Genomic DNA, 22,403 nt, shown 5'->3' with positions numbered 1-22,403 from the left:
CTGGACTCCTTGCCTTGTTCCTTTGCTTCCTGGACTCATTGACTTATTCTCTTGCCCTGCTGGATTTCTTGCTTTGCAGCCGTTGTGCTGACAGCATTGTGCTGGACTACTCTGCAGCCAGAGGCTACTAGAGGTGTGTGCGTGTGTGATCACTTGCCAGAAATGTGGGAGCATTTGGGAGAAAGTTGGACAATAAAAGGGCGGTTTGAACTATCAGCTGCCTGAGTCACTTCTGTGTCGTGCCCCAGGTCATCAGAGGTGTTCTTCAATCTGAGTTGTTTTTTTTTTTATTTGCATGGCCAAGGAATCAGGGTGTAATGTGCAAATGAGCCTGGAGGTACATCTACAAGCACGTGAATGTGTGTGTGTTGGCCAGGGCCTCAAGCTGCTCTACCCTTTATTCCCGTAATCCCTACTACAGTGGCAGCCAGGCAGCCTCAGGTGCTGCCGAGCGGCACCCGGCTTAATGTGCTAAAGTACGGATGCTTCAAGTTGGTGCAAGAGACACACTCTGCTCTCATTAGGGGGAAGCGTCCCCGTAACTGTGGGAAAACGCTTCGTCGAGGGATGTGCAAATGAAGGAGATTAGAAAGTGTCGGAAGCATCCCACCCCCACCCCCACTGCTGCTGTCTCCGCAGAGAGCCACTTAGCGACCGAGGCAAACCAACCTTGTCCTTCGAAATCTTGTGTGCGAAGGGACACGTCCCATCCGTCTTCTTGCAGGCGCCGCGGAGGAATCTGTCAAGGGGACCAAAGAGAGGGTCGACTTAGGAGATGCAGAGAGTAAGGAAGAAGACCTCGCCGGAGGGGGTGGGTGGTCCTCGGCTTACGACCACAACTGGGCACTGGAATTTCAGTTCTTAAAGCAGGGGTCAGCAACCTGCGGCTCCGGAGCCGCATGTGGCTCTTTGGGCCCTCTGCTGTGGCTCCCTATCAGATGATCTCACCACTGGCTGGCCCCGTCCCTCGCCCTCCCCTCCCAGTCACTCCTCGCCTGGCCTGAGAAGGTACGGGCGACGGGAGATGGAAAAGCAGCCAGGACAGAGACAGAGAGATACAGAGAGAGGGGGAGAGAGAGAAACAGAGAAAGATACAGAGAGAGAAGGAGAGATGGGGAGAGAGGGAAGAGATAGATACGTCAAAAGGATTTTGTGGTTCCCGGTGTTTTTTAACAACTGGTTCTCTGCCCTAATGACTGGCTGGGTAGGCGTGGCTAGGGGAGGTCATGTGACTGGTGGAAGTGAGTGACATCGAGTTGGCCACGCCCACCCAGGTTTTGTGGCTTCCGGTGTTTCCTTTTCTCTGGGAAAAGGGGCCAAATGTCTCCTTGAGTATTTAAGGTTGCAGACCCCTGTCCTAAAGCAAGGCAATGATTAAGTGGCTTCTGCCTGGTTTTATAACTCTTTTTTTTACTATGGTTGTTAAGGAAATCACTGAAACTGTAGAAGGACAGAGTCCTTCACAAACAGCCCAACCCTTCTTGAAGCCTTTTAACTCTTACCTTGAACCAATTGAGTCAATCATCATCGTCAATTAACGACCCCATAATCCCTTGCAGGGTGGAGTCTGGGCAACTGAACGGAGCTAGCAAGAGTATTTTCCTGGCCGGATGTCCTACCTGTCGCCAGTGCGGAGTTTTGTTCAGCAGATATATTCTCATTGTGCCCAAGAGAGAGAAAAATATCTGCCTCTACCTAGGATCGAACTCACAGCCTCTTGATTGTGATGCGAGAGCTCCACCTCTACCCCACTGCACCACTCTACCTTGCACTAATTGAGTGCCAATCATTAATTGACTAAATTCCTGCGGATAGGCATGGAAACTTGAATGTGTGACCCTGATTCTTCTTATGACGGGTTGCAGGGTTCCGGGGTCATGTGATTCCCTTTTGCGACCTTCTGACAAGAAAAGTCAATGGGGAAAGCCAGGTTCACTTAACCACCGGGTTACCAATTTAACCGCTGCAGTGATTCGCTTAACGACGGTGGCAAGAAAGGTTGTGAAATGAGGCAAAACTCATCTCGATGACTGTCTTGTTTAACAACAGGAATGTTGGGCTCAGTTGTGGTCATAAGTCGAGGACTACCTGTATTAAAAAAAACTAAACTGTGTTAAGAAACTAGAGCAGGGCTTCTCAACTTTGGCCACTTTCAGATGGGTGGACTTCAATTCCCAGAATTCCCCAGCCAGAATTCTGAAAGTTGAAGTCAGAATCAGAATCAGAATTGAGCTGGAAGGGTCTTTGGAGGTCTTCTAGTCCAGCCCCCTCCTCAAGCAGAAGAGCCTATACCATTTCAGTCCAGTCTCTTCTTAAAAACCTCCAGTGATGAAGCACCCACAACTTCTGGTGGCAAGCTGTTCCACTGGTTAATTGTCCTCCCTGTCAGGAAGTTTCTCCTTAATTCCAGGTTGCTTCTCTCCTTGATTAGTTTCCATCCATTGCTTCTTGTCTTGTCTTCAGGTGCTTTGGAGAATAGCTTGATCCCCTCTTGTTTCTGGCAGCCCCTCAAATACTGGAAGACTGCTCTCATGTCCCCCGCAGTCCTTCTTTTCTCTAGAGTAGCCAAATCCAAATCCTGCATCCGTTCTTCATATGTTTTCATAAGTCATACGGTTTATATGTCCCCATATCTGAAAGTGGCCGAGGTTAAGAAAACACTGATCTAGGTATTAAAAGGTGAGATTATAGCTGGTATGTAGCCTCTAATTTTTGGCCGAAAGGGGACGGGGAAGAGAAAGACAAGAGACCTGGTGCAGACTGCCACTTTCTCGGGGTCGTGGATGTACGGACAGCTCTCCCCGCGGTTGCACTTCCCGAAACGGTTGTAGTACATGCAGTATTCCTTCTTCCGCTCCTTCCGCAGCTTGGCTTGGCGAATGATAGCTAGGCTCCTTTGCACAGCGCGGCTGCAGGGAGGGATAGAAGCAGACAGGAGAGCTCAGAGTTAGGCAAGGCCTTTTACAGAGTGCAATACTAGTTTGATTTATTATTATTTATTGGTTCGATTTATATGCCGCCCTTCTCCGGAGACTCAGGGCGGCTTACAATGCTTTTAAGCAATAGCCTTCATACTTTTGTATATATCTGCTTAGTAGGGCTTTCGCCCCCCCCCCCCCAAGCGGTGTTCTTTTTTATACAAAGTCAGCTTATTGCCCCCACAATCCAGGTCCTCATTTTACCCACCTCGGAAGGATGGAAGGCTGAGTCAACCTTGAGCCCGGTGAGATTTGAACTTGCAGTAATTGCAGGCAGCTGGCAGCTAAATACTACTTTAACAGTAGTTTAGTCCGCTGCACCACCAGGCTCTTCCTGGTGGTGCAGTATTGGCTCTTCCAATAACAGACTAACAGATTTGGAAGGGACCTGGGAGGTCTTCTAGTCCAGCCCCTTGCTCAAGAAAGAGACCCTAGACCATTCCGGACAAATGGCCGACCAATTTCTTCTTGAAAACCTCCAGTGATGGAGCACCCACAAGTTCGGGAAACAAGACATTCCACTGAAGAATTGTTCTTACTGTCAATGGGGATTCAGAATAGCAGAGTTGGAAGGGGCCTTGGAGGTCTTCTAGTCCAACCCTCTGCTCAAGCAGGAAACCCTACCATTTCTGATAAGTGGTTCTCCAGTCTGTTCTTAAAAACCTCCAGTGATGGAGCAACCACAAGTTCTGGAGGGTAAGACGTTCCACTTACTGTGAATGGGGATACAGAATAACAGAGTTGGAAGGGACCTTGGAGGTCTTCTAGTCCAACCCCCTACTCAAGAAGGAAACCCTAGACCATTTCAGATAAGTGACTGTCTAGTCTCTTCTTAAAAATCTCCAGTGATGAAGCACCAACAACTTCTGAATTCCCCAGCCGCCAGACAATTTAACAAATGTTTCACTTAACAAATAATATTTGGGGGGGGGGGGGCTCAATTGTATAATAATCAGAATAGAGCTGGAAGGGACCTTGGAGGTCTTCTAGTCCAACCCCATGCTCAAGCAGGAGACACTAGACCATTTCAGATAAGTGACTGTCTAGTCTCTTCTTAAAAATCTCCAGTGATGAAGCACCAACAACTTCTGGAGGCAACTTCTGTTTCGCTTGTTAATGGTTCTCACTGTTAGGAAATTTCTCCTTAATTCTAAGTAATATAATAATAATAATAACTTTATTGTTATTGTACATGTATACACAGTATACCCATACAAGGAAATTCACTTAACACCCAAAGACCAGGTCCAACACACATAACAATCCCCAAACACAGCCCCACCCACCACAAATTCCCCACCCTAAACCACACAAACATCCGCACAACAGACCAAGTAATGCTGTCCATCAGCTCACTGATGGTGGCCCTTTAGTTCATGGTTGAGTGCAATTATAGCTCTGGGATAAAAACTATTCAGAAAACATGCGGTCCGAGTTTTCATTGTTTATGGTTTCTCCCCTTGATTGGGGGGGGTGGGGGCGGTTAGGGGGTGTAGATGGGGTGGTTTAGGGAAGAAAAGAAAAAAATGAAGGAGACCCACCACCCAAAGCAGAAACCGAAATGATGTGGAGGGCGGAGAACAGATTGAAATTTCAGGAGAACGGGGACTTCCGACGTCCAGATTGCATATAATGTGGGTATCGATCACTTTAATTCACTCAGTATTGAGTAGCCAACCGTTGGAACGACATTATTAAAGCACTTATTGAAAAGAGCAGGGATCGGCCCTCTGGGTGCTGGTAACATTCAAGCAATTCTTTCAATAGTGATGGGGAAATTAGATCTATCGGTGGGATTCATTAATTTGGGCATTGTTAACCTGCGTCGGCGGCTCCGTTGCCGGGATTAAATGACTGCGGTGCATAAATGTGTAGTAAAATCTCCCTCTGAGCCTCCCTTGGTCTTCTCGGCTCAAGGCGGCTGCCAGCCTCCAAAATTCACTTCGAAAGGCGAGAAAACAAGGAAGAGAATTTAAAGGAGGACATCTAAGCCGAATGGAAGGGGCCTGCTCTGAGAGCCCCTCTTCGACTTAAGGGAAGGGGCTTGTGGGCTGTGGATGAGAGGTTCCGTTGCTCCCAGGAGACAGAGGTGGGGATCTTGGCTAAGAGATCCCTCATGTCCAAGCTGCTCACCTGGCATTTGACCAAGGAGGTGGGATTTTGATTTAGTGTCACAATCTAAAGCAAGCGATTTTCTGGTCCCTGAGACAAATTGTCACAGTGGACCAAGTCTCATTTTTTTTATTTATCTATTTGATTTTCATCCCGCCTTTATAAGTAACTCAAGACGGCAAGCATAGCTGGTACTCCTTCCTCCTCCTCATTTTCCCATAACAACAACCCAGTCAGGTGGGTCGCGACGAAGAAACTGGCCCAGAGTCACCCATTCAGCTTTCATTCCTAAGGCAGGACTAGAACTCACCGTCTCCTGGTGACTGGCCTAAAGTGGCCGAACTGGCTTTCATGTCTATGACGAGACTAGAACTCACTGTCTCCTAGCGATTGGATCAAAGGCACCCAGCCAGCTTTCATGCCTAAGAAAGGACTAGAATTCCCAGTGTCCTAGTGATCAATCCAGCTTTCGTGCTTAAGGCAAGACTGGAACTCACCGACTCCTGGTTTCTAGGCCAGGGCTTTCACCGTTACCCCAAACTGGCTCTAAATCTGGGATGTTTGTCTGTGCCGACTGCTGATTGAGGGGGTCCTGCCCCATTTCCGTTGCCTTCGAAAATCAGGCCCCCAACCAGGTACGTGCTAAGGCTGGGACCTGTTGGGTCTCCCAGGGAACCGTTTCGGGAATCCCAGGTCTTTTTAAAGGGGATTGAGAACTTCAAGTGATCTGGAGATTTGTAGCATGGCCGCCCCGCACCAATGGCTGGCTGCCACTCCCCCCCAACTCTTAAATCAAGGGGAGAAGCAACTTAGAACTAAGGAGAAATTTCCTGACAGGGAGAACAATTAACCAGCGGAAGAGCTTGCCTTCGGAAGTTGTGAAGGCTCCAACACAGGAGGTTTTTAAGAAGATTTTTTTTTTTGCTTTAATTTATATGCCGCCCTTCTCCGGAGACTCAGGGCGGCTTACAATGCGTTAAGCAATAGCCTTCATACTTTTGTATATTTATACAAAGTCAGCTTATTGCCCCCACAAACTGGGTCCTCATTTCACCTACCTTAGAAAGGATGGAAGGCTGAGTCAACCTTGAGCCTGGGGAGATTCGAACTTACTTTAATTGCAGACAGCTGGTGTTAAATTACAGTGCTTAGTCTGCAGAGCTATCCAGGCTCTTGGACAACCACTTGTCTGAAATGCTATAAGGTCCCCTGCTTGAGCAGGGGGTTGGACTAGAAGACCTCCCAGGTCCCTTCCAACTCTGTTATTCCATTCTTAAGTGAAGGTGCGCATGTGCGCCTAGGACCCCGGGGCTCTTTCCAGAACGCGACTAACCTGGCAATGTAGCGGCTGGTGATCGACCGGTTTGGCCAACCCGGTGGAGAATACCCGGGAGTGCCAGGCGCCGAGTCGGGCCGAGATACTGCAGGAGAGAAAGAGAAGCAGTTCAGAGAGATAAATAAGCCCTAGGAATTAACACGTAGGTAGGCTTTGCAGGTAGTCCTCGATTTACGACCATTCGTTTAGTGACCGTTCGAAGTTACAGTGGCGCCGAAAAAGAGAGATTCATGACTGTTGTTCCCCACACTTATGACCATTGCAGCGTTCCGACGGTCATGAAGTCAAAATCTGGGCACTTTTGTCACCTGAGGTCTTTTTTTATGATGGTCGCACTATGCCCCGGGGTCAATGGGGGCAGATTTATGTGATTCACTTAACAACATCCGTGATTCACTTAACGACAATGGCAAAAAGGGGCAAAACTTGCTTAACAACTGTCTCACTTAGCGACAGAAATTTTGGGCTCAGTTCTGGTTGTAAGTCGAAGGCTACCCGTATTACGACCACAATTGAGCCCCAAATTTCTGTTGTTAAGTGAGACAGTTGTTACGTGAGTTTTGCCCCATTTTACCGCCTTTCTTGCCACCGTTGCTAAGTGAATCATTGCAGCTGATAAGTTAGAAACACGGTCGTTGAGTGAATCTGGCTTCCCCATTGACTTTGCTTGTCAGAAGGTCGCAAAAGGGGATCACATGACCCCAGGATACTGCGACCGTCGTAAATACAAGTCAGTTGCCAAGCGTAGGAATTTTGATCACATGACGATCAGGAGGCTACAAAGGTCGTAAGTGTGAAAAGTGGTCATGTCACTTTTTCAGTGCCGCTGTAGCTTTGAACGGTCACTAAACAAACTGTTGTAAGTTGAGGACTACCTGTATATAAAGTTTGTGCAAGGTTTTTATTGCACAAGCCCAGGAACTGGGAATAAACAAACTGGGAATAAACAAGGGAGAAGAAAAAAATATTGTTCCATGGCTGACACCAAGCCAGCATAAATTAGACCAGAGTTTGCCAACCTTAGAAACTTTAAGCTGGGTGGACTTCAACTCCCAGAATTCCCCAGCTAGCTTTGCTTGCAGATTTCTTTAAATGGAATTTTATTTTCTAGCAAGGACAGTAATGTTTTAAAGTTGTAAACTGGTAAAGTTTGATTGGGCAGGATTTGGAACGCTTTAAACCAGTGGTGAAATCCAAATTTTTTTACTACCGGTTCTGTGGGCGTGGTGTGGCTTGGTGGGCATGGCTTGGTGGGTGTGGCAGGGGAAGGATACTGCAAAATCCCTATTCTCTCCCCATTCCTGGGGGAAGGATATTGCAAAACCTCCATTCCTACCCCACTCTGGGGCCAGCCAGAGGTGGTATTTTACTAGTTTACAACTTTAAAACATTATTGTCCTTGCTGGAAAACAAAATTCCATTTAAAGAAATCTGCAAGCAAAGCTGGCTGGGGAATTCTGGGAGTTGAAGTCCACCCAGTCTAAAGTTGCCAAGTTTAGAGACGCCTGGTTTAAAGCAGAGGTGAAATACAGCAGGTTCTGACAGGTTCTGGAGAACCGGTAGCGGAAACTTTGAGTAGTTTGGAGAACTGGCAAGTCTGATTGGCAGGACAGGATTTGGGATGCTTTAAACCAGGTACCTTTAAACTTGGCAACTTTAAGCTGGGTGGACTTCAACTCCCAGAATTCCCCAGCCAGCCCAGCTTAAAGTTGCCAAAGTTGAAAAAAAAAAACATTGAATTAGAGTCTTTATAGTGTTCAATTGTCCATCTCTGGCATTTGGCAAAAATCCACCTACAAGGCAAAGGTCAAGCTGCAAAGAAACAGGAGACGGTCTTGTTTACTGGACACTGCTGTGGTGGACAGGTGAAAGGCAACACAACCTGGTCAAGGTATCAAGGGGAAGCATTATGCAAACTGTCCGTGCCTCAGTTGTGCTCCCTGGCACTGGTCAGTGAGCCTGAGCCTGACCCCTGTCCTGTGAGCACCCACAAGATCCAGTCCTGGCAGCTTCTCTGCATCCCCTCCCCAGTTTCAAGGGGGGGCCAACGACAGATCTTTGCTTCTGAAAGCTGCACCAGATGTCTTACACCAGGTGTGATCCGATGCTCTGGTGAAGCTCCTTTTCACTCCCGTGGCAGAGATGTGGGGGAAGTGTTGGGACAAACAGAAAGAAAAATGTTGATTTATGTGCACACCAGAAATCTAAGTGGCCGGCATCAATAAAGGATAAAACCACTCGGATGCCACTGCAGCAGGAATTCTAATTTACACAACAGAAACAAAACCAACAGACAAAGCAATCTGCATCCTAAGCGATCTCAAAACGATGCTCTTTAGTAGCCTTTGTCCTGGAGTCACTTAGCAGCTCTTAAATCTGACCCCGCCAGTGCCCTGCCTGCTCAACACCAACCCCCCACATCACAGAAGCCAGTGAAAGAGACAGGTGAGGCACCCCACACCATAAGTCCATCAAAGTCTTCCAGAACCTCCATCTCCCTCTGCAAGACCCATTTGGCCGAATTGCTAGATGGACTGCCGTCTCGACTTTATAAATTCATGAACTCAGAAGGACGAAGCAAAGCATCCAGCAGCATATTTTATTTATTTAATTTGTATACCGCCCTTCTCCAACAGGACTCAGGGCGGTGAACAGCCATGGTAAAACATAACATATAAAATTTAAAAGCAATTTAAAAAACATTAAATAATGCTGGCTATCCATTTAAAACAACCTGGATTAAAACCAATTACAAATTAAAACTGAAGGGATGGGATCCTGGCCAGCTTTCTCCATGAGCTGGTTTCTCTTTCCATCAGACACTTGCCAGGAGTTAGTTGATTGGATCCCTAGTTCCTCTAATGGCCAGCTCAGCCTTCCCCAACCAGGAGGACAAAAAAAAAGAAAGAAAGAAGGGAGGGAGGGAGGGAGGGAGGGAGGGAGGGAGGAAGGAAGGAAGGAAGGAAGGAAGGAAGGAAGGAAGGAAGGAAGGAAGGAAGGAAGGAAGGAAGGAAGGCATCACTGATGAGGTTGCCTAGTTGGGTCATGAAACATCTGCAAGAAAACCACCAAGCTCAGAGAGCACCAAGGACAAGGAAGGTGAGAAGAAAGGTGAGAAGGGAGGGAGGGAGGAACAGCGGGAGGGAGGAAGGGAGAGAGAGACATCAATTTTGACGTACACCTAGCAGGGTAATGAAATATCTGTCAGAAAACCACCAAACTCAGAGAGCACCTGTGACCCCACAGTTCAGCCCTGAGCTACAAAGGCCTCCTTCTGTTGGTCTTCTGTATCTTTCCTTTGGAAGCCTTGCCCTTCCACCTGGCTCTCCTGCATGCAAAGCCAAGCAGGTGTCCGGCCCCCGAGTTCTGGACAATCTTCAAGAGGTTTAGGGAGATGACCCAGGAAGGACCAGTCTTCTTTGAACTGGGCTGTCTAAATTTGGGGTCCGCGGCTGGAGCAGCCCCCAAAGAGAGGCTTTCGCTATTCATTAGGCGTTCACCTGCCCACGTGGCTCCAACTGGCGCGGTGGGAGTTCCTGCGCCGTCAGCCGAGACGTGCGCCGGCAGTGCTCCAGGTGGGATGAGCATCCCTCCGTCACTCACCTGCCAACCCGACTATGTTCCTGAGAGAGTGAGTGGAATTTGATAGTGCGTCAAGCGGTGCTCCCTTCACCGGGGCTGTCACGCGGCCGACTGCTGACGGCACAGCCCCATCTGTTCCTTGGGTAAATACAGTGCCCAGTGCAGTTGTCACAATGAAGTGTGTGTGTGTGTGTGTGTGTGTGTGTGTGTGTGTGTGTGTGCGCGCGCGCGCGCATCAGAGGGACCTGTGGAATCCAGCTTTGGGGGGGGGGGAATGGCAAAAGCTGCAGAGAGAGACACCCCCCCGCTAAAGACCAAGTGAAACACCCCAGTGTCCAGGTTTCTGCTTGTTTGACGGTGCCACACTGCGAGGAAAGAGGCCTTCGCGGTGGAAATTGTGGCAAGAACCGCAAGGCACCAAGTGACACCTCCCGGTGTTAAAAAATGCACACCACCGAACTTGCTTGGGAAAAAGATATTAAACCGAAGATGCTAAGAGAAAAGAGGGAAGGTGTTAAAAACGTTCCGAGGGGTTAGGGTTAGGGTCCTCGATTTACGACCTACAGCTGAGCTCAAAATTTCCGCTGCTAAGCGAGACAGTTGTATTGCCCCATCTTACAACCTTTCTTGGCACAGGAACGCATGAAGGTGTTTTGAATTTAGGAGGGGAATGTGAACGGCGAATAAGATGTTTGGGCACGTAAAAAAACTAGAAAATTCTGGATTTAAATCCATTCAGTGATTCAGAGGATTTTAAGATTGATGTGCAATCGAAACCAAATAGATTTTTCTATTTTGGTATGGATGCACAAACACTTGGGGAAAAGTCACAAAACTTAGGGGGGTTTTTTTGCACGATAACCGTAGCGAGATGGAAAGATTTGGCTCTGCCCACGACGGAGGGACGGTTGGCGAAGACGATGGAACTTGCTGAGTTGGCAAAATTGACTTCTTTGATCAGAGAAAAGACATTATGTATGTTTATTGCTGGCTGGAAAGCCCTTATAGGCTATTTTGCGTGAAATGAACGGGGGGGAAAAATGAACTTATGATTTATGATTTTGATGATTCGAGAGGATAGATTATAGAAAGAAGAGAGCTACCCGGTAACCGCAGAGAGAGAGAGGTAAATTTATAATTGTAGTTATAACCATAAAAGACGAGAAGCTAGTTCTTTATATCTTTTTTCTTTCTTTTCTATTTTAATTTTGCTCCCCCCCCTCTTTCTTTCACCCTTCTCTTTGATTTATTTCTTTTTTCTTACTTTCTACTGTTATTAGTTTGCAATAGTTTTTATCTTCGGGGTTGTTTTTTTTAAGTGTACACAGTGGCAGCAAATGCTGTATATGGTCGCATTGGACGAATGTTTCCAAAATGGCAGATTTAACGCTGCCTGGTATAATAACTGCAGCCCCCTCCATATACGACCATCCTAAAGCTATCCGGCAGGTCCCAGAGGGGCTGCCTTTGCGGAGCAGGGAACCCACCTTGGCTGCCGGAAACCTTATTGATACATTCGCAGGAGTTGAAGAAAAGAAGTGATGCGATGTTACAAATGAGATCTTATTAATCCCTGCCAGAATCACCCACTGAATTAACACGACAGTTTCAGCTCCTGCTGGATACATGGGGAGGCTGATGTAACGAATGCTCCATGGTGCCAGGAGATCCCGAGGAGGTGGCTGATGGGCTAAGGAGCACCAAGCGTAAATGAAACCAAAACAAAAGAGGAGGGGGGTGATTTATTTTTTCCAAAGCACCTGAAGGCAGGACAAGAAGCCACGGATGGAAACTAATCAAGGAGAGAAACAACCTGAAACTCAGGAGAAATTTCCTGACATTTGGAACAATTAACCAGTGGAACTACTTGCCTCCAGAAGCTGTAAATGCTCCAACACTGGAAGTTTTTAAGAAGAGATTAGATAACCATTTGTCTGAAATGGTATAGGGTTTCCTACCTAAGCAGGGGGTTGGACTAGAAGACCTCCAAGGTCCCTTCCAAATATTATTCTGTAATTCTTTTAACTAGTTTTAACACCCAGCCTTCAGCCACGTTAAGCTCTCAATAAAACAGAAGACAGGAACCATGAAGCGTCAGAATAATACAATAGGAAAGGATCTTGGAGGTCTTCTAGTCCACCTCCCAGATCAAGCAGGAGACCCTAGACAATTCCAGACAAGTGGCTGTCCAGTCTCTTCTTTAAAACAGCCAGTGATGGAGCAGCCACAACTTCTGGTGGCAAGCTGTTCCACCGGTTAATTGTCCTCACTGTTAGGTTGCTTCTCGTCTTGCCTTCTGGTGCTTTGGAGAGTAAGTGGACCCCCCCCCCCTCTTCTTTGTGGCAGTCCTCAAATACTGGAAGACCTCTATCATGTCACCCTTATTCCTTCTTTTCTCTAGACTAGACCTACCCCAATTCCTGCAACTGTTCTTCATGTGTTTTAGCCTCCAGTCCCCTCATCATCTTTGTTGCTCTTCCCTGCACTCTTTCCAGAGTCTCAACACCTTTTCTTATATCGTGGCGGCCAAACCTGGATGCGATGTTCCAACTGTGGTCTTAGTAAAGTGGCACCAACACTTCACGTGATCTTGAGTCCTTGGAAAAAAAGCCCAGGAACTGCCAAACAGATGTGACTGGCTGGGAGACACTTTTTTCTGTGGTCTTTTGACAGCCCAAAGGGTACACTTCCAGCATGAGCCACAGATCCAGAGGGATGCAGGCCTGCCGATCAGGCAAAGATAACCACAGGCAATCCTCACTGAGTCCCTTTAGCAGAACTGCCTTGGGAGCTAGTGACTAATCCAACTGCCACCGGACAAAGACCAAAAGAAGAGAATATTTGTAGCTCAAGGTTGAACTGTGTGATTCCCCAAGATTGGTGGTTTTCTTTGCAGACATTTCATGACCCAGCTAGGTAACATTATCAGTGCTAAAAGGGAATGGGGTTTGCAGGGAGGAGGAGGAGGAGGATTGTGGAGTCCTTGGTGATCTCAAAGCTTGGTAGTTTTTTTTGCAGACATTTCTTTACCCAACTAGGCAACATCATCAATATTAGAAGGGAGTTAGGTTTGTGGAAAGGAGGAGGAAGAGGAGGAGGAAGAGGAGGAGGAAGAAGAGGAGGAGTGTGGAGTCCTTGGTGCTCTCCGAGCTTGGTGGTTTTCTTGCAGACATTTCATGACCCAACTAGGTTGCATCATCAGTGCTAGAAAGGAGTGGAGTTTGAAAACCAGAAGAGGAGGAGAAGGGGAAGAAGACGACAACTCCGGGGTCTTTGACTTCCACTATCTTCTTGCAGATGTTTCACGACCCAACGAGCCCTGGTGAGGTTACCTGGTTGGCAAGAAAGCCGCAATGCTAGTTACTCCGCCAGGCAGCCTCCTGCCCTCCCGAGTGCAATTCGTCTTGCCGAACTGCTTAACCTGCAAGGTTTTCCTTGTCCCCCTTTAAAAGAGCTGCCTTAGCTAAGGTAGCTTCAGGGCACGCAAACCCATCCCACCTCCCACTCAGGATGCCCCTGCTTTCCCGTTCCACAAGCTTTAGTGCTGAACCAAACATTTTGGAGGGCTGCGCACGGGGGGAAATTTATTTCTTTCATTATTCTTCCTCATCAGCCTTCCAGGCGATCAGCACCAGCGGCTATTTGGGGGTCATTTAAATCTTAACATCTGGTTGCTGGGGGTCTGCCAGCCAGCCAGCCAGCCAGTTACCCATCCTCTCTTCTTTCTCGGTGAAGTTGCAGGCTCGGAACTCCAAACACTGTTTTCCCTGGTACCGCCGTTAGCAATTTGAAAAGCCTCTCGCCTGCAACGCCCCCCCACCCCCAGCCTTTCCTTCTCCCTTCTGCCCCCATTTCAATAGGACAAAGTTTCCACCCCCCCTCTTGAAAGGGGATTGTAGTTGGAAAGCAGGAAGTCGCCTGATTTAAATCACTCCGTTTTCCCAATCGTGGCCGTAACCTTGTTGAGTAGCAGCTGGGTGAGGCAAGGAGGGAGATCTGGGGTGCCCCCTCTCCCACACACCAGTTGGGGAGTGGCGGGCGGCTTAATGCATTTCTGACTCCTTGACACCTTGGGAGATGCTGCCGAAAATAAGGAGCCGTTTCATACATCAGGACTTCCGACGCAGAGATTAAGGTGGAAGGTTACAAGCAAACCTGGCACCGGTGGGTTTTTTCAGCCAGGGATAAACGGAGCAGGCAGACGCTTGAGCAAATTGGCAGGGCCCAAGCCAGAAGTCAGCGCCGGGGGGGAAAAAAAGAGCAGCATGCTAAAGGAATTAGCTTCTGAGCATACCTGGTTTGCCAGGGAAAGAGGTAAAACTCCAACGAAGCCAGAATAACAGAGTTGGAAAGCACCTTGGAGGTCATCTAGTCCAGCCCCCTGCTCAAGCAAGAGACTCTATGCCAGGGGTGCCCAACCTTGGCAACTTTCAGACTTGTAGACTTCAACTCCCAGAAGTCCCCAGGCAGCCCTCCAAAGCAGCCAGAATAACAGAGATGGAAGGGACCTTGGAGGTCTTCTAGTCCACCCCCACCCCCACCCCCCCACCCCCCGCTCAAGCACAAAGCCCTATGCCAGGGGTTCCAACCCTGGCAACTTTGAGACTTGTGGATTTCAACTCCCAGGAATTCCCCAGCCAGTCCTGGGGAATATTGGGAGCTGAAGTCCACCTCTCTTAAAATTGCCAAGTTTAAAACCCTTTAAACTTGGAGTCTAGGATTATGGGATGCTGGTGTTAAGTGAAGGGACATTTTTTTTCCACCCTGTGGCTAATTCTATCAGCCTCTACCGTCAAAATCACCTTTGGTGTCTTTTGAAGCATCAGAAATACGTAGTGATCAGAATTACACATTGTATTACAGTATTTTCCCTGCATTTCGATATTAGCAAGCCTTCCCTCGGGGTGGAGAGCCTGGCACACTATAGGTTCTCAACGGGCTTTATTCCAAAATTCTGAGGGTCCAAATTGCCAATGATCCCGTAAGAAAATCCAGTCTCTGATTAGAAAATCCACTTCAAGGGGGATTGAAGAGCCCAAGCACCCCAAAAAACGGCTCGAGCTTGAAGTCCTTTGCTGGCATCGGAGAGACGAAGACTTCGTCTAACCAGCGGACCCGTTCCGAAGGTTTTTACCCTGAAATCGTTTCAATCAAGCCACGTTCAAGGAAGACCGAGCTCTTCTCGGCGCACACAAAACTCTGATTGAATTTTGGAACCGGGTTCTTTTCTTGCTGCCAGAGAGGCCAATCTGCTTTTTGCAGGGACGCCTGTTTAATTCGAGGGACGGTGTCAGGGACCCCACCCCGGCCTCCTCCCTTTCCCCAGAAGCCGTCCGCGTCCGCCACTCTTCCTACCGGCAGGCCGACGGCGGACAAGCTCCGAGAAAGGAACTCGTTTCCTTCCCCTCGCAGAGATGAATGGCTTGCTTGATCAGTTCTGGCAGCCTCGTGATTGGCCGCCGATATTGCAAAAGGTTTGGACGGAGGAACAACCTGGACCACAATCCCCTGCCGGTGCAGGCAGCTAAAAAGAAGGTGCTGGTGGGGCTAAATGCTTATCTTTCTCCCCTCCAGAAACCGGCAACATCGGCTATAGCAACCGGGTGTGAATTTCAAGAAGAGTTTAGCTTCCCTAAAAAATATTCCGGGCATCAGGCAGGGATGTTCGTGTTTCTACTTGCACAGCGTTTATAAAAATCTAAGATTTGGGGCTGAATCACATTTGCTGTTCTTATAGCAGAATAGAATAACAGAGTTGGAAGGGACCTCGGAGGTCTTCTAGTCCAACCCCCTGCTCAGGCAGGGAACCGAACACCATTTCACGCAAATGGTTATCCAATCTCTTCTTAAAAACTTCCAGTGTTGGAGCCTTCACAACTTCTGGAGGCAAGTTGTTCCACTGATTAAATTGTTCGTTCCATCCCTGCGATTCTATCGCTTTGCTGAAATTTGTTTTAATTCTTTCTTTCTTCTAGGTGGGTTCTGTCCAAATTTGGAATAAGTGGGTGGAGGAAAGAGGTCCCTGCATGAAGGTTATGGTTTGGATGTTTTGGAGAAGCGAACTGGAAACTGCAGTTTGATGCTGCCCCATTGGCACCCAGACAGTCCCAGGTGAGAATGCCAGAGACAGCGGAATAAAATCCAGATGTTCAAGAGCAGAGCTGAGTGAACATTGTCTCTACTAAGAGCCACTTACAAAGCAGATTTTCCCAAATTAAGAAGAGTGGAAAGACCTGACTTTCATCCTTTACAAGGATGTGTTCTAATATTTGAGGGGCTGCCACAGAGAAGGTTGGCCAATTCTCCAAAGCACCTGAAGACAAGACAAGAAGCAATGGATGGAAACTAATCAAGGAGAGAAGCAACCTGGAACTAAGGAGAAACTTCCTGACGATGAGAACAATTAATCGGTGGAACAGAAGTTGCCTCCAGAAGTTGGGGGGGCTCCAACGCTGGAGGCTTTGAAGAGGAAATTGGACAGCCATTTGTTCAATTTCCTAGAGCAACGGATTGGACTAGAAGATATCCAAGGACCCCTCTACCTTTGTTATTGTGTTATTGTCAAAAGAGTTAAAGTGTCAACCATGTAGCTTGAGTAATACCACTTTGACTGCATTCTCTCTCTCTCTCTCTCTCTCTCTCTCTCTCTCTCTCTCTCTCTCTCTCTCTCTCACACTCACACACACACACACACACACACACACACACACACACACACTCCTTGATGGAAGATGCAGGCAAAAAAACACAACAAACAGTTGAAGAAAGAATTCAGAGGAAACTTATCAAAAGATCTCCCTGCCAGACGTATAATTGCATGTTCTTTCTTTCTCTTTCTCTTTCTCTTTCTCTCTTCCTTTCCTTCCTTCCTTCCTTCTTTACTTTCCTTCCTTTCTCTTTTTCTTTCTCTCTCTCTCTCTCTCTCCCCCCCCTTTCTCCCCTCCCTCTCTGTTTTCAGGAAAAGATGGGACAACCATTTGTCCAGGTTGGTATAAGGACTCCTGCCTTGAGTAGGGGGTTGGTCTAGAGGACCTCCAAGGTCCCTTCCAGCTCCAGGATTCTCTTACCTTTTTGAAAACCCAACTTAAAAAGGGGGGGGGGTAAATCACGGGTATTCTGAGTGCCGCAAAGCTCCAAGGGGGAAAGCCTGGCTGGCTGGAGAGCTGAGCTGAGCAGAATCCCAGGAGCGAGGAGGCCGTGCTGCACCTGGGTCCTCTCGGTTACGCTGTGATCCAATTGGCAATGCTTCTCCCACCCGGCAGCCCCTTCCTCCGCTACACAGAGCAGGGGGAAGGAAAGCCCCCAGATGGGACCCGCTTTCCAAAAACGACAAGCCAACAGTAATGATGCCTGTTGACCCCATTCCGGAGGGGGGCGGAACAAAACAAAAAGTGGAAAACGTAACGCTTTCAGCTAAAAATAAAATCGGAAAGAGCACCGACCGAAACGTTTTAATATGGGAGAATTAAAAATAATAAAGTACACAGGCAAACTAGAAGCAAAACAGAACAATAGAGCAAGGAATGAGTTTGTAAGACGTCTCGGTTGCCAATCAGGGGCGCAAAGTGGATTGCGGGTAAATGGTCCCCAGCTGCCTCCTTTGCCTCTTGCAGCCCCTTCCCATAATAAGAGGCAGGGAAGGAGGGGGGATATTGGGGGGGGGCAAGAGAGAGAAGAAGAAGGGACAGGAAATGCTTACGGCGGCGCCTCATCTCCGAGGTGAAAAGGGTGGAGATTTAGCTTAAACCGCGGATTATCTCGCTGGGAGCTGCAGATAGAAAATGAAAACGTGTGCAGATCCTGGCAAAAGGAGGAAGAGCGGGAGCGTGAAACCGATGCAATGATTCCTTTCCCCCCCCCCTTTTTTTTTTTCCAGATAATTTGTCCCATCGGAGCATTAAGAAGACCCACTCGGGCAGGTGGCAGGAGAAAGGCTGAACTAAAGGATGAAAGTTGAGCTGGCAGATTTTTTAAAAAAAATTTTCTTTCTTAAAAAAACAGAACAGAACTGGAGATCTCGACCAGGAGATGGAGCTGATGAGAATTTGAGATGGGATTTGAATGGGATTTGGGACAGAATCGCGAAAGACGGTCCAACCCAATGCTTTTCAAGGACTTGTAACCCAGTCCAGAGTGAATTGTTTGGGGATACTTCAGCTTTCCCGGATCCTTTTTCCGTAATCTTAATCTAACCCAGGGGGTCTCCACACTTGGAAACTTTAAGACTTTGCGGACTTCAACTCCCAGAATTCCCCAGCCAGCACATGCTGGCTGGGGAATTCTGGGAGTTGAAGTCCACAAGTCTTAAAGTTTCCAAGTGTGGACACCTCTGGTCTAACCAGCAGTCCATCACAAGAACCATCTACTCCTGGGCTGTAGAAAGATCTAGAATTATTCCCAAATGTTGGAAAATAAATCAACGGGTCGCCCAAAAGTTAGCATCTCTTCCATTAGGATATTAAAATGTAGTAACTGGAACAGTAGACAACAATGGGCCAGAACACACAGCTGAAGTTGAGCTGTAGACTCATGCATGAGGCAATCTGCGCTATGATTGGTTGCTGGGTGTGGAGGGGGCGTTTCCCTTTTTTCCCGCCTTTTTCTTCTGTGGGTGTGTGTGCGCTCTCTTTGCTGTTAGATTTACCTCATGGTACTCCTGCCTATCTCACCTGCTGCAAGTACAGGCAAGATAGTCAGGAGCACCGTGAGGTAAATCGAACAGCGTATAGAGCACAGACACGTGAAGTGTATTTATTTATATAAAAACTACACGTTTGTGTCAGTGTCTCTGACTTCATCTGTATAATTCCTTAGTGTTTTTCCGACTGTTACTCCAGGACCGATGGCTGAATGCATATTTCATCTTGAGTTGTTACTACAAATGGGACCTGTGCCTTAACTTGCGGAAAACCAGCCCTGTGGATCCTGCTTGCACTCTAGATAGTTCTCGGGTTATGACCATTCCATCAGTGACCGTTCAAAGTTACAATGGTGCTGAACAAATGGTACTTATGCCGAATCCTCCTAGTTCCGGCTGTTGCAACGTCCCCGCAGTCACAAGAATGTGGTCTTGTTCGCAATTACAATGTCGATAGAAACAACAATTGTGTGATTATGATTTCCAATATTCAACGTCGGAACATGCTGGCTGGGGAATTCTAGGAGTTGAAATCCACCCAGTTTAAAGTTGCCAAGTTTGGAGACGCCTGGTTTACAGTATCCCAAATCCTGCCCTGCCTACCAAACTTTACCAATTTATAACTTTGAAGAATTACTGTCATTGCTGGAAAACAAAATTCCATTTAAAGGAATCTGCAAGCAAAGTTGGCTGGGGAATTCTGGGAGTTGAAGTCCACCCAGCTTAAAGTTGCCAAGGTTTGCAAACCCTGGTCTAATTTATGCTGGCTCTGTGCTGGCTCTGTGCCAGCCATGGGACGATCTTTTTTCTTCCTTATTTATTCCCAGTTTGTCAGGCATTGCCAGTTCCTGGGTTTGTGCAATAAAAACCTTGCAAAAACTTTATATACAGGTAGCCCTTGACTTACAACCAAAATTTATGTTGCTAAGCAAGACAGTTGTTAAGCAAGTTTTGCCCCATTTTACCACCAGAATAAAATTCCATTTCAGGAAAACTACAAGCCAAGCTGTGCTACTGAGATCGATATTTTTTCAGAGACCTCAGATGTTGAAAGGGAACGTCTCAGTTGGAGCCAGAGTTCCAACCTGCAGAGTTTCCCTCCTTAGCGTTGGTTTTAACTCTCTTGTGGAATCTTGCCACATTCTTTTCCAGAAAGCTTGATTAACTGTTTTCATCGGGGTTGGAGATCGATTTGGATACCTTGTGACTCTGAGCAGTTTACAGTTCTGGAAGGTTCTCCAGAAGCCACTTCTCCAGGAGGAGGAGGAGGAGGAAGAGGAAGAGGAAGAGGAAGAGGAAGAAGAGGAGGAAGAGGAAGAGGAAGAGGAAGAGGAAGAGGAAGAGGAAGAGGAAGAGGAAGAAGAAGAAGAGGAAGAGGAAGAGGAAGAGGAAGAGGAAGAGGAAGAGGAAGAAGAAGAAGAAGAAGAAGAAGAAGAAGAAGAAGAAGAAGAAGAAGAAGAAGAAGAAGAAGAAGAAGAAGAAGAAGAAGAAGAAGAAGAAGAAGACGACTGAGACCTCATGGTCTCAGATGCACTGAAAGATGAATCTTGGGGGAATCTGCAGACCTCACAACAGAATGAACGGGAGAAGTCTGATTTATTTTGACATTTTACTGGAATCCTGGAAAGGTTTTGGTCAAAATACAAAAAAGATATTGAGAATCTAGGAAAGAGTGCAGAGAAGAACAACAAAGATGATTAGGGGTCTGGAGGCAAAAATATACAAAGAACAGTTGCAGGAACTGGGAATGGCTAGTCTAGTGAAGAGAAGGTCTAGGGGAGACATGACAGCAGTCTTCGAATACTGGAGGGGCTGCCATGAAAAAGAGGGCTTTAACCTATGCTCCAAAGCCCTGGAAGGAAGGACAGGAAGCAATGGGTGGAAGCTCATGGAAGAGAAATCCAATCTAGAATTAAGGAGAAATTCCTGACAGTGAGGGCAATTAATCAGTGGAATGACTTGTCTTCAGAACTTGTGGATGCTCCATCACTGGAGGCTTTAAAGAAGAGATGGGACGGCCATTTGTCCCGAATAGTACAGGGTCTGCTGCTTGAGCATGGGGTTGGAGTGGAACAGGGGTCTCCAACCTTGGCAACTTTAAGCCTGGTGGACTTCAAATCTCAGAATTCCCCAGCCAGCAAAGCTGGTGGAGTTGAAGTCCACCAGGCTTAAAGTTGCCAAGGTTGGAGACCCCTGGACTAGAAGACTTCAACTCTGGTATTCTGTTCTGTTCTGTTTTATTCCATTCCAGATATGGGAAAGTGTTCAAGCATCTGTAACTGATTACCCCATAAAATTGCTTTCCCCCAGCAGGAACAACCTTTACAATTTTCAGGCCAAGAAAAATCCTCCGAGGACAGAAGCTGGGAGCAATTCTTCATCTCGTCCCCTCCTGCTTATCTCAGCACTGGCCATAGACTTGCAGGGGTCAAGCACGCCCGGAGAACTTCCTCCCTGCGCTAATGACTGGAAATGGTCTGAGTGCCCCACTGCCTGGTGAAATGGAGCAAGGGATCGCCCGCAGAGATCGCTCAGGAACAGATTTCGGAACAAGCATGGGACACACCGAGGAAGGAACAGGGAAGGGACGAAGGAGGGGGAGCGGGCTTCGAGTCCCTGAAAGTCTGCCATTTGTGGCAATCCATATCGTTTGTATTAATGCACCTCATTATGCCGGTGATGAAAATCTAAACTAATTTAACATATATTTAGGAGCCTTATCTGGATTGCTGCAGATGCAATGGGCCAGTTCCCCTATTTCAGGGGGATTTCTGGGTGGAAACGAGAGTTGTGGCATCCGAACCCCACAAAAATCAATTCTTTATCATCTCGGATTCTCAACCTGATGCTCAAACAGGCGATCGTTTAAAGAGAGGGACTGTTCAATTGTTCAAGATATAATTATAGAGATTAGATCACTAAACAGAAACAACAAACAAAGCCGTGATTTTAATTATTTCCTACCTAAGAACTGTTCTGTTAAAATTCAAAAATTGGCCAAAATAGTTGGTAACGAGTTAACTAAACATGACCAGCCCTTTCATTTTGGCAACAGACATTCAATTTAGCTTGCAAACAAGTTGATGTTTATTCATTCATTTCTAGCCCACTTCCTCTTCCTCCTCCTCCCCTCCCCAAATTCTCCTTCCTTCTAGCACTAATGATATTACCTGGATAAATCATGAAACAATTACATGAAACAACTACAAGAAAACCACCTTGGTCCCTCTTACCAAGGACCACACAGGAAGGGAGGGAGGGAGAGAGGGAAGGAGAAGGAAGGGAGGGTGGGGCTGGGAAGGAAGAAGGAAGGAAGGAAGAGAGGGAGGGAGGGGAAGGGGGAAGGAAGGGGAGGGAAGGGAAGGAGAAGGAAGGGAGAGTGGGGCTGGGAAGGAAGAAGGAAGGAAGGAAGAGAGGGAGGGAGGGGAAGGGGGAGGGGGAAGGGAAGGAAGAGAGGGAGGGGGGAGGGGGGAGGGGGGAGAGGAAGGGAAGGGGGAAGGGAGGGGAAGGGAAGGAAGAAAGAAGAGAGGGAGGGAGGGGAAGGGAAGGAGGAAGGGAGGGAAGGGAAGGAGAAGAAAGGGAGGGTGGGGCAGGGAAGGAAGAAGGAAGAGAGGGAGGGAGGGAGGGGAAGGGAAGGGGGAGGGGGAAGGGAAGGAAGAAAGAAGAGAGGGAGGGAAGGGAAGGGAAGGAGGAAGGGAGGGAAGGGAAGGAGAAGAAAGGGAGGGAGGGGAAGGGAGGGGAGGGGAAGGGAAGGAAG

General features: G+C 47.7%; 1 protein-coding gene across 2 annotated transcripts in view; it reads right to left on the bottom strand.

Annotated features, from left to right (window-relative positions):
- ZC3H3 (zinc finger CCCH-type containing 3) overlaps positions 1-22,403 on the bottom strand; it is a 203,565-nt gene that overhangs the window by 41,181 nt on the left and 139,981 nt on the right. For both annotated transcript variants that reach the window (XM_060681781.2, XM_087891407.1), the window contains exons 6-8: positions 6,424-6,511; positions 2,751-2,909; positions 670-739 (exon numbers count right to left, since the gene is read on the bottom strand). In XM_060681781.2, coding sequence (XP_060537764.2) covers positions 670-739; positions 2,751-2,909; positions 6,424-6,511 — 317 coding nt within the window. The remainder of the gene's footprint in view (positions 1-669; positions 740-2,750; positions 2,910-6,423; positions 6,512-22,403) is intronic.

This window comes from Pantherophis guttatus, chromosome 3 (genome assembly GCF_059756535.1).
Source record: "Pantherophis guttatus breed Tessera chromosome 3, ASM5975653v1, whole genome shotgun sequence".
Classification (NCBI taxonomy): domain Eukaryota; kingdom Metazoa; phylum Chordata; class Lepidosauria; order Squamata; family Colubridae; genus Pantherophis; species Pantherophis guttatus.
The sequence above is the reverse complement of the archived record's forward strand: the minus strand, read 5'-3'. Positions and strand labels throughout refer to the sequence as shown.